The following is a 12,627-nucleotide window of genomic DNA, read 5'->3' as shown; positions in this document are numbered from 1 at the left end:
TGATATTCTCGATGAATTTTCACAACTTTCATCCAAACTTCCTTCGGAAGACGTCTCTCAATATATATATAAGGTTCATTATACACGGATCGCGACAGAAATTCTTATCGGCAATACATTGCACTTGATTTTCTTGAACCCAGGACTTCCGGGATTAAGTGGGATGAACACCGTACTCGTTGAGCAATAAGGATCGTGCAATGCCTTGATGATTCAGAAACCGCGTACGGTAGTTTATTTCTCCAATTTATTTTCGTGAACGTTGCTCATCGTTTTCGTATTTACGATACTATTCCTGAGCAATTTTAACGTAAACATTGATTCTAGACTTTAGCTTCACCAAATGTTTCCCTAACTCTCCATTGCACTGTAGGATGTTGATGATGTTGGCACAGAACAGGGCATAATGCAGAAACTACACTAGTAGGTATTCGTCACCCGGTAGATGGGATTATCGACAGGCGTACTTGGGCACGAGCCATTGCCGAAACGTGAAGCAGCAGGATTTTATCGCCTCGTTAATTTTACCCCAAATTACACAATTTCACGTCAGCGTGATCGATAGCTCTACAAAGTGAAATGACAGGGGAAAAAATGATGACCTTTGAATTTGGCTTTCAACTTTGAATAAAAAGTATCGAAACAGTGGATCATCTTCCTCTTTTTTATTTACGCGTGGCTGCATTTGATGATTTCTTGTTCTTCTTTCGCGTCTCGTTCACCTGATTTCCATATCAAACTAGATTATCACCGCGAGTGTTATACTAGGATGAATCTCTTACGTCACGCTAGCTGTCATTTACTTAAAACCCCGTTATAATTAGATGTCGCGAGTATAAATCCGCACCTCGACGCGCGAAGGTGTGACAGAAATTCATTGTCTACCGCACAGTGGACACCGGGTTGGGGTAACATGTGTGATCATTAGACGAACCACGACGCCATTCGTATACCGAGATTGCATCGGTCACGATCCAGGAAAAATTCGTTCAATCTTTCAACCTCGACTCGACATCGTGTTTCTTCGATGTTTCGATTCGTTCTCGAAATTCAATCTGATCCATTAAAAAGCGACGGTCTACACTACAGTCATCTCAATGCTCCGTCGACTTCGATCCTTCCGATGATCCTTAACCAATCGAGACGCTCCAAGCCAGCCTGCTTTCGAGTTCTCCCCGGTTATTCAAGTCATCGGGACATCGGATGCGTATGGAATGGCCGGCGAGATGCAGTGCTGCAAATCCGTTTTCGCGTAGGCATATATGCGATTATAGGTATGCATGTATGTGACGTTTGCGATGCTGTAGGTCACGGGCAACTCGCCGCCCGTTTGCACGGGCAAGTTGGTTAGCGGGAAGGCTAGTGGCCGCGGTACCGTCGACTATAAATAATCGAACCACGGGGATGTCCAAGTATAGACCGTTGGGAGGGTGCCAGCCAGCCAGCCTCCGAGGAGGCCCGGTCTATTCTCGGCCCTGTCGCCGCCACCGCCACCACCTCGCGAACCGCCAAAACCGCCCGAACCATCGAAACCATCGGAGCCACCCCGGAGCCGCGTTTAAAAACCAGCCGCGACGATCGCGGACGATGATGCCGAATGATGCCGAATGATTTCATCCCCCTTTCCCGACCGTATTTCCGATGGGTCACGGCTCGCGAGAGTCGGGGTGACCTTGAAAATACTACGATCACCTTGTTGCCACTGCGGCTGGAGGGGTGAACCGGTTCGACAGATATCAACTGATTGTGAAACGTTATTCACATTCCATGAATCATCGTGTAGGAGGGAATGATTGTACCTAAGATTGCCGATTGTTGGTTTAGCTTTGCGATAGATATTGCCCAGGTCGATTCTGGGAATTGGGAACATTTGTTGGGTGTAATAGATCAATTGAAACTGTTGTACTGGGCGGTTTATTCGGCGAAATGAATTTAGATTCATTATGCTTGAACATTGATTGGAGATGTCTATAATGATGAAATCCACTAGATAATTACTGCATCTATCGATATGCTGCTTATCTGCAAAGTACTTACCGAATGTATTCAATTCGCGACGCCTGATGAATTATAGATTACTCATCTTTCGTTTTACTACCCTCGAATAATGAAGTTTTATCCAAACACGATCATTCAAACAGTCATTACTACTAGTATTGTTACAGTGATGGAATTCAAAATACCGTTTCCAGTATTTTAGGCGTATCTGTTTGTGTTTAATCAACATGCGATAAATTGTGCGGAGGACCTGCTTTGTCAACACCGTAAACTATGTATTATATTTTCTTTCGCTTTTATCGATCTCCTGTTTTATTTATAAATAGCCGATTGATTATTTGCATTAGTTTTATTAGACTTTATCTCTAACTTGTTGTCATTATTTCGAAAAAAGAGAACAATGAAAATAAAAATGAAAAGCATATTCAGGTCAAGATGACCGTCACATTTCGTTTATCACATACGCAGATTTTACGGTATATAATGCATGTGGTTTGATTTCAAGTATTCTCAATTAGGCCCGAACGCGTTTCAGTTCGATTCTATCTTTATCTGTGTCATTGATACTTTATCAGTTTGAGTAATCCATAGTAACATCAGCAGAACTCTGGATATAAACCTGACATAATAACGCAACCGCGATGATCTGATACGTTGATTTTTCATAACGAAGTTCACGTTTACTCCCTCAATACGAAAATTTAAAATGAAGTTCTGTAATTACTCGATGTAGTCGTGAACAGCTACACACGTTTGAATGTGATACTCTTTGTTTCCGATTTCTCAGGTGATCATTCGACTTTTAGAGCACTTCGTCGATTCGACTTATTGTGGTTCTCAGTAACAATCGGTTGCCTAATAGTTATCACGATCACGTCAGCATAGTCGCATAACTCGTCCCACAGCTATAGGATATTGATAAACAACATTCCATTTCATGTATTAATCAGCTGCAGGATTTAAATGTATGGAGATGTAAACGTGCCGGAGATGAATTTAAAAATAGCAAACCACTGTCGAGCACGTATCGCGCGCTTCGCGGTTCTGCAACCTGCTGTCAAATCGGCTGGCAGCCACTCTACGTACATACATACAAACATACATACATATTATTCTACAGCATCGAGCTGAACGATGATAAATCCTACATGTTGATATTTACAGACTTTTAGATTGATTATGACGACGAAAAAAGCCGACGTGCATTTTCTGATCGCGTTTCATTCGTTCCGTCATACATACATTATCGTAATATACACCATTTCACGCTGAGGTGGATACATTTTGATTGCACATTCATATTTTTCGTAATTTTCTTCAACAATAACTTGCATGTATAACGAATCCTCTTCTACATGTTTTGATAATATGTTTTCCGTGGTGCATCAAATTTTGATGATTCAAAAGCATTACGAGAGGTTTATTCAATTTGAAAACACGATTCTTCTTAATTTTCTCTCGACTTTTATTTCAATATTTATTGGTAGGTATATAATTAATAACTTTACAGCGTTGTAAGATTCTGATTGAAACTCTTACAATAAAATCAGTCAACGATTTCCCAGTAAAAAACTAGAGAAATTATTTGTCTGCAATCGAAAATGCGGTGCACTGATGCGTGTGGTCTAGGTCACGGTTTAATGAATGCAAAGTCAAGTTAATTTGCTGTGTATTTTAAGCAAATTGTTACACTTACAATGCCGTTCTAACGTAACTGGCAACTGCCCATAATTACCGCCCGTGTTTTGTTTTAGAAAATTGTACCCTATAATTTCTGACAATCCGATCGTCCCCAATTTTGTCCTAAAATCCTTGTATTCGATTTCCTACACATGTAACTGGATTAATTCTAACCTCAGCTATCAACGTTCGAAGTCTAATCCGTGGCAAACGCCCATAGTGTTATTAATTTGAAAAATTGCGAATTATGGGTATAATGACACGTACGATTGCTCCAAAAAGCGGCATTATAAGTACCATATCATATATGGTGGGAATCATCCAGGAGCGGCCGGCAGTCAATAATTGCGCGGAACAAGATGCGCAGTGAACGCCGCCTATAGTCTGCTCGTCTTATCGCCTGTAGCATTCATCGTGAAAGTGTCGGCGTAAAATTATTGGCCCCGTTACGGGGCTGGTGAATTTTTGATAAAAAAAAAAATCCCCAAAAAATCCGAAAATACCTCCCCCCCCCCCAAGGCAGAACTGATTAGCCGGATATTTTATCGCGATTTTATCTTACCGATCGCGCATACATCGTTCCGCGACATTTCTTAGCTCGGTTGAAGTATAGTCGTCAAAGGGCGCTGCCGTAATCGCTCAAGTTGGACTACTCTCTAGGCGCTAGTGCTTGTCTGCCTGTGTGTTTCGTTTTTTGTGTGTGCACGCAATCGCTGCAAAGGTGCTAGTAGCGTGTGCGCTAAAAAGTGGGTGAGGTTATTCGATCCTGAGTTGGTTTTTTTAAGGACACATCGACGCACCGATGAGCGTACGTAGTATCGGTTTTATCGCCGTATTTTCCATCGTTCCGATAATAAGATATCGCTAGCGCGAAGTTGCGTTGACTCGTTAATAACGTTCGAAATATACGTATTATTGTGCACGGGTATATTCGCCCACCTACGTTTGGCAGCCGAATTGTCAATGAAAATCTGACGCGGGCTGCGCTGTTGAATATAATTAAGGTCAAAGGGTATTGGCCCGCTTGGATTAGTGCCGAATTTATTTAACCATCGGTTTGATTTATTGGCATCGTCTGCTGCTTCAGTCGATCCCCGAGGAGGACATCGAGCGAACGTCAGACGATGGAAAAGCGGTTTAACGAAAAATGGGTTAATTCATAATAAATAAAAAACAAAAAAGATCATTCGCCTGTCTACTCACATTTTGTACAATCGATAAATAGTCGTCACCTCCGTTCAAAAGATATTCTCAGTTCTCATATTTTTGACACAAGCGATGATTTTTGGATATCAAATATCTGTTATTCGTGCAACGATTCCTTTTTACTCACTTTTTAATCCATAGCTGTGCCTCTCGCTCTGGTTTTATCTGATTTTACGTTATTTTATTATTTTACCAAAGAGATAACTTTAATGTGATCGTTTGATTTTACAGACGTCCGCGTCGACAAAAACAACCACCATGACAACGGCAGCTAAGCTGTACGGCAAAGACCTCAGCGAATATGACGATGTGGATGTGGACGATCTGCTGTCACAGCTTTCGCCCGAGGAAATAAACATACTTGCAAAGGAAGTCGATCCAGATGTGAGTAAAACTGTTTCGTATTGTAGATAGACTCACAGCAATGGGCCAAAAACCAGAAGCACCGCTTTGGGCGTCAAATGATGTATCAAGGGGTAAACCTTGATACAAACAAACGATAGGTCTTATGATTCTTAGGGATTCTTAAAACTCGGTAAAAGTATGTTGAAATAAATCTGATAGAAGCTAGAAGAAAGTGTGAAAATCCGAAGGATTTCTTATCTAGAAATTAATGATCCTACTAGTTGTGTCTTGGACTAAAATTTTTTCAGCGAATAATGTGCATTGTTACAAATAGGAAGACGTCGCTTCTCATAATTATTCTTACGTATCGGTAAACAGGCATTATTAGTCAAGTATTATGAATGTACAGATGTTTTTCGAAGTCTAGTTTATTATTTCTTACTGTAATAGTTGTCCTCATTTTACACAGCAATGGATTTAAAACGTTGTTTAATGCTTGTGAAATAGCTACTATGTATATACTACTATGGAAGAAGTTCAGGTTGTTAATTGAGCGAAATGAAGCGATATATTTATGTGTGCTTGTTTTATAGGATAGTTTCATGCCTCCGTCGCAACGTTGCAGTTATGAATGTGATAAAGATCCAACAGGGCCGTTAAACCGCAAGAAGCTCATCGATCACATCAACAAACAGGCTTTAGAGACACCTGATATCCCAGAGTTGAAGCCATATGTGCCCGGAACTGTTCGTGGGAAGAAAGTAAATGTTATTTAATTATTTTTATGCTCGAGGGTGAACATCACACTCCCTAAAGCTTGCACACGGCCTTTCAAGGACTTTGTATAAGGCATCATGTGCATGAAAATTGGTTTGATACGAGCGATTCACGATATAATACTTTTGTGCAATAGCCTAATATAAATATCTTTAACATACATTACAAACTCTCATTCAATCGCACGGTTTTCACATCATTATCGTAAAACCTTATACCTAGATTATGTATCAATCGACATACATTGTTCGCAAATTTTATATGTACAAATATTAATGTATCGAATTTTTATCATTTGTAGTGGATTCCACCACCGCAAGATAATCAAAAAGAAAAGGAAGCAGATGAACAAATTGCAATAGATCTTGGAGATGAATATGAACAGGCTCTTTCCGCCGCATCTCAAGAAGAGATCATCGATCTCGCTGGTAAGAAACTTTTGTAACATTTTATTGAGTAATGGTAATTTAGGCTGGAAAATTCAGTGTAAGGTCTCTTTTCAATCTTTATAACTGTTTGACGGCACTATTCAACTATTTAATGTGATTTAAGTCAATTCTCTGTGTTGATATCAGTCGTTCTACTTTTGAAACATGTCTAAAACGTCTCTCACTTGGCCATAACCTTTATTTTGCTAAAGCAAATAGGATCAGTTTGCATACATTCAGATTGAGAGAGGTCACAATCCAGTTATGACAGTAAATTATTTAGTTTGACTTGAGTAAAGTTTCAAAAAGTAAGTTACTTATTTTTTTAATTCCAGCCATCCTCGGTTTTCACTCGATGATGAACCAGGACCAGTACCATGCCTCCCTACTAAACTCTGGCCAACCTGTCGGACTGGGGTGGGACGGTATTACGAAGGCAAGCCAACCCAAAGTATTTCCCATGGAACCTCCAAACAACACAGACGTTGATGCAACGATTAAACAAGTTCACGACGATGATCACATGTTGGCGGATCTGAATTGGAATAATATTAAGGTTCGTCTCTTTAACTTCGTTTTGTTGCCAGTTCTTCTATCCGATATGGATTGCAGAACCCTATCGATAATTTTTCTTATTGCATATTTTATCAAATACTGCAAGTAGTATTGGTAGTCAAATATTGTTTACTCTTTGTTCATACTCCAGTAGCCAGAGTTCAAAATGATGAACAGACTCTGTGATAATGGAACGATAAAAAAAAATGTTTCCCACAGAACATCTCAGACGAAAAGTTCATTCAGTTGTTCGAAGCATTGGAGATCAACACACACCTCGAAGCCTTGAGTTTGACAAACGTCGGGCTAACCGACAAGACTGCACTCAGATTAGCTGACGCCATCGAAAAGAATTCGACCCTCAGAGTACTCAAGTAAGCTTTCGTTACATTCTGCTGCGAACTGATATCAATCATCAATCAAGTAAAAATTGAACATTGAACAGTTACAAAACTCCGTTACATTTGACAGATGTTAACCATAAAATGTTTGTCTTATTGCAGTGTTGAAACAAATTTCATCAGTCCGTCTGTGATAGTAAGGCTCATCAAGGCTCTTCTTAAAACAAAATCCATCGAAGAGTTCAGATGCTCAAACCAGGTAAATATTGATTAAAGTGATTCATGAGATATTCTAATAATGTTCAGATATATTTTACTCAAAATAGATACATCTGAACCCAATTTAACGAACTGACAGTCACTGTGGAATATTGAAGTATAATCTCAATACATTGTTTGTTTAGCGAAACCACCTGCTGTAACGCTGTTATTAAAGAAAAAGGGAATCTGGTTCTATAAGTTCTTTATTAATTGCTACTTATTTGTTTCCTTGCAGAGATCACAAGTACTGGGCAACAAAATTGAGATGGAAATAACGCAGTTGGTTGAGCAGAATCCGATGCTCCTCCGGCTCGGTCTTCACCTTGAATTTAATGATGCCAGGCACAGAGTCGCCGCTCACCTACAGCGCAACATTGATAGGAGTAAGTACTCCGCTTTTCACTAAACGATTGCATAATACGCAATTTCTATTTCTTTCTTAATTTACTGGTTCATTACAAGGTGAGGTACTGGATGTTGATGAGAATTTTTTCAAACAACCAATTTTTACAAACGTTGTATACAATTTTTCAAATTCATTATTACCCTCACCCTTTTACTTAGAATTGCCTCTCCCGTCAATCCGGTAATTCTTCGAGTCTGAAATCCTATATTTTACTTTGTAATAAACCTCATTTCACAGGTTTGCAGAAAACGATATTCTTCATTTTGGGTTATTAAGGATTTTGCATGGTTTTAGCCTTGCTGTACATTTTTTCAGGCAATTACTTTGTTAGAGCTGTTCAAGAGGCCACAAGTCAGTCAAACCATTGAATTGAAACTGTTGGAGTCCTCGAGGTCAAATAAACCAACAACGCCACTGTTGTGTTACAATTACAGCTTATTATGTATTCGTGATTCTTTCTGAAATGAATCTTTTGTACAACTGAATGATTCTGACTCATATACACCTATTTCATGAAACATGTTCAATTGAAAACACACTCCTTATTTTTGTACAAAAGACTTATTTTCTAGTATTGGCAGATGAATTCAACGTATTTCAGCCCGGACAGAGCGCAGCAGAGAACTAAATTGATGAACGCCACTGAAATTATTTACATACATTATTTGCAGCTATTGGAATACCAGACTTGATACAGAATTCAACAGATCTTGATGGGTATAATGATTTTGTGCGGATCCAGCAGCTCTAAGAGTATTATAGAAACTGCAACATCATACAAGCAACAATTTCATGAATTTGAACATGTATTTGTAATTTTAACAGCTTTTATTAAGTTCAATTTACTAAATTTTTATTTCAACTTCTCGCTTAGATGGATGCAACTGTATGAGAGACTACGGAGTTTATACGACCAAAAGCTTCTAAGCCTTCTAGTTTTGCTTCATAGTTACAAGTAGTCGCATTAATAGTCATTCATCGTCCGATCATCCTGCAATAGTCACTCATTTTTATTTCGTAGCCATCATTATATCGAGGTATTTATGAGACCCTGAAGTAGCCCTGCTCGTCAGTTATTATACCATGTTGTTCGCTATTCTTGTAGTTAATCACCTCATCCTCATAACAGATCCAAATCCGCTCCAACATGAATTGTAAAACGTTTGTTGGATGGTGATTATTGTCATTTTATCATCATCGTTATTTTTCTGAATGAATGTTTTGTGTCTGATAGGGTAACGAGAAAACCAAAATTGTGAATTCTTCACATGTGCGTTTTATATTATTCAAAAACTGACAGTACCATTCTCTTCAATGAAATCAAAATTTATATACATATTATATTTATATTTTCTTGTTATATCAGGGTGTCAGTACAACTTGAAAATCTCGGAATTTTATGCTACTTTCTTTCTCATATTAAAATCTCAAAAATTTGTAAAGAAAATGTTTGGAAATTTGAAGCAGTTTCGATAAGTTTTATACGCAATTGTTTCGAAAAGATTGTGTATCTTTTTCAACTTTTTCTCATCAAATATTTCTTCGTCAGCAAAACTGCTAGGAAAATTGTATTTTCCATTAAGAATGAAGGCTGCTCAGTAAGAAGAGAATAAAGATTTTATTCTCTGTATTTAACTATTATAAACATCGGACACCCTGTTCAGAAAATTGATCGAGTAAACATTTTATAAGTTGGCTTCGTTACTCTGTACATACTACCGTATCAAAGATCGAATGAGTTCATTCATAAAATACACGTACTCAGATTTTATGTTTTCTATTTTCAGCAAAGCACATAAGGGAAGAATAGAGTAGTTTAAATCGGTACGCCATCAAATTTTATTTGTTTCTTTTATTTATTTAATTCAATAATAATAACAACAATAATAATAATAATATTGCTGTAGTAGAAAAGCTTTAAGAGATGTACAGATCGAAAGTAGAGCTATCAATAATTCTATATAATCACCTATTTTAACTTGCTTATGTAGAAATGCTTTAGAATTTACAGGCCTTGGTTGAAAGTCTGCGGGTCGATTTTCAAGGTATTTTTGACATTCTTTGGCATATTTTTGCCCGGGTTTGTCAGGTTGAACTGTATTACCTGTTTATGTGTTTGATGCTCGTGCTTGTCATTTTTATATTTATGCGAGAACCCACCAGTCTCCCTTGACTGTTGTATATATGTAGCAATTATGTTTTCCGACTGCCCCGTTACTGTCAGAAAATTCAAATTCAAACCTCAGTAAGGAAATCTATCCAATTCCCGAATATCTCATACGGTTATTATTTCGTTATGTTTTCAGAACCATAAATATACCTAAATGAGATCGTTTGGTTATCATATTATACTTTATTTAATTAATTTGATAATTTCGTATTATTTGTGTGGCCAGTTTGTCGTGTCGAATACTGGGAACACGCTACGATGGTAGCAATTGGCTCAGGTTATTACACATACACCATTCTTCCGGCTGACTTCCTTAAGAAACGAAAACAGAACTTGGCGCTTGCAGAGCGCAATGAGTAAGCCATTTGAAATGTCGTTTTGATATGTGTTTCAAAGTTAACTCTCCACTCGTTGAAAGAATGCCCCCCTTTTCGTTGAAAGAACAAAAAATAAAAAAGAAAATGAAAACCTTGAAAAGTGACGTTGAATAACAGAGAATGTTTCAAAACCATCAAGCACCGTTCGTACGTGAATAATTCTCCCCCAGATATTATCTTACCCTCTGTGTAATTTGTTCGATTTTCTTAAAGATGCATGCATCTTAAGTTAAAGGATCAATTTGAAGAATTCTAGCTTTCCGATATCGGATCTCACTCGGAATTTATATGCGCAAATTCTGACAGGAAATTCTTAGAAAGCGATTATCACGAACGTAAATTTTATTTTGAATTAGGTGTATCGAAGAGCGCGCATTCAGGGTCAAGGAAATTTCGTCTAGAATATTTCTGGCGTATATTTATTGATGTGGATGTTGGATCATGTATTTTTATTTATTTATTTATTTTTTTTCATAGAATGTCCTGACGTTAACTGCGCGTTTTAACATTGAATCCTCTGCAGTACACACAAGAACACTTTTTCTCTAGGCACAGAAATTGTTGCCAACTCTATTACTATCCAAGACCGAGACACTTCAAGGCGGCTGTCAGACAACCAACACCTGGTTAATATTTCAGTGTTTCGACATTACATGTATATCGAAACTTTCGGGACAAGATTTCATTTACATTTTTTACATTTTCAGCCACTCGTTAAGCGACAATCTTCTCGAGTTTGGTAACGCTACATTTTTGTCTTCGTTACTTTTTCTCTCTCACTTTTTATGTAACAGTAATGTGGCGATACTAACAAGAAAAAAACCGATTTCTTTATTTTTTTCTATTCGTGTTTTATTACTGTTAGTACTTTTTTCCTCTTTTTATCTTTCGCTTACCGCATAACTATTTTTTGTCATTCTATTTTGAATTACCATACAGTACTTTTTACATACGTTTAACTTATTTTTGTATTCTAAGATATATTTTTTAGGTCCAGCAATAATTGACACGTCGTTTGGTACTTATATTTGCAGTCGGATAAGCAAATCGACCCAAGGAAACGTCGGAACTTGATATAAAGAGAAAAGAATATCAATGAAATATGTTTGAAAGAATTACAGCCACCAGATTCGCATCTATTCACATACCTTTATTACCGCATACTGCATTGAACACCTGTATACAAAGTTCCTGCTGAATATTATTCATGACACATAATTCTTTTCCAACAGTACGGAAAGACCTTACGCTGCGGCTACAGTTCAGATTCTTTAACATGAACCACAGGAAACCTGATCTAATTCAGTAAAGGTAGTTACACCAAGACGTGGTATACCATAGTCCGACAGAGTGTGCCCAACGATTTGGGAATCATTAATGCGCTGCTTCGCTAACATTGCTTAGATCATAGATATGCGTAGAGATATATTTATAACATGTAGGTACGGCTATATTGAAGTAAAATTGTTCGTTAAGGAACGAATGCCTTCTCAGGCATGCAATCGTTGGCATGATTGTCCAAGGTATTTCTATTTGCGTATACCTACAATTCTTTATCTCCGTTCGTAGAACATGTTAGGCAATGACCTTTACACTTAATTGATTTCATTTTTCGACATCGCGTACCGGTTAAATAACTACGGGATAACATTTGCACATTGCTAATGTCATGTACTTAAATTTGAGCATGATTTTCACCACATTCTTCCGTAAGGAAATATTCCATACCGTTGATTATTGAATAATTATTATTAAAGTGAGTTTTTATTAGAATCTTATGCAAAAAGTAAATTTCGTTTTGTGGAAAATTCGAAAAATTCAAGTGAATTCGGTAACGAATGAATTCTTCCAACGATTCTGAATTGATTGATGAACAAAAAACATTCATATGTGCACGAATGGAGCAAAGTAAAATATAATATCGTTAAATGAAATTTGTGATTAGAAGAACTAAAATTAAATAGATTCTGTAAATTTCTGCATTTTATATCCGTGGACAATCTGTAGAACCAATAACAATAAACTGTCAACACGCTCGATGCGGCCACCGAATTTTTTCATTTTAAATCCAACAAATTTGTCG

The 12,627-nt window shown here is 37.6% G+C and overlaps 1 protein-coding gene across 10 annotated transcripts in view; it reads left to right on the top strand.

The window, feature by feature from the left end:
* LOC107224659 (tropomodulin) overlaps positions 1 to 12,627 on the top strand; it is a 73,790-nt gene that overhangs the window by 49,455 nt on the left and 11,708 nt on the right. For 3 of the 10 annotated variants that reach the window (XM_015664808.2, XM_015664809.2, XM_015664815.2), the window contains exons 2-9: positions 5,116 to 5,268; positions 5,823 to 5,990; positions 6,308 to 6,434; positions 6,770 to 6,990; positions 7,209 to 7,363; positions 7,493 to 7,589; positions 7,827 to 7,974; positions 10,394 to 10,523. In XM_015664808.2, the coding sequence (XP_015520294.1) occupies positions 5,116 to 5,268; positions 5,823 to 5,990; positions 6,308 to 6,434; positions 6,770 to 6,990; positions 7,209 to 7,363; positions 7,493 to 7,589; positions 7,827 to 7,974; positions 10,394 to 10,523 (1,199 nt within the window). Of the gene's footprint in view, positions 1 to 4,112; positions 4,487 to 4,596; positions 4,830 to 5,115; positions 5,269 to 5,822; positions 5,991 to 6,307; positions 6,435 to 6,769; positions 6,991 to 7,208; positions 7,364 to 7,492; positions 7,590 to 7,826; positions 7,975 to 9,784; positions 9,822 to 10,393; positions 10,524 to 11,776; positions 11,856 to 12,627 lie in introns of those variants that run through there. The other 7 variants (XR_006903138.1, XM_046733254.1, XM_015664811.2 and 4 more) reach the window with 5 other exon arrangements.

Source organism: Neodiprion lecontei, chromosome 3 (genome assembly GCF_021901455.1).
Source record: "Neodiprion lecontei isolate iyNeoLeco1 chromosome 3, iyNeoLeco1.1, whole genome shotgun sequence".
Lineage (NCBI taxonomy): Eukaryota > Metazoa > Arthropoda > Insecta > Hymenoptera > Diprionidae > Neodiprion > Neodiprion lecontei.
This window is presented reverse-complemented; position numbering and strand designations above follow the sequence as displayed.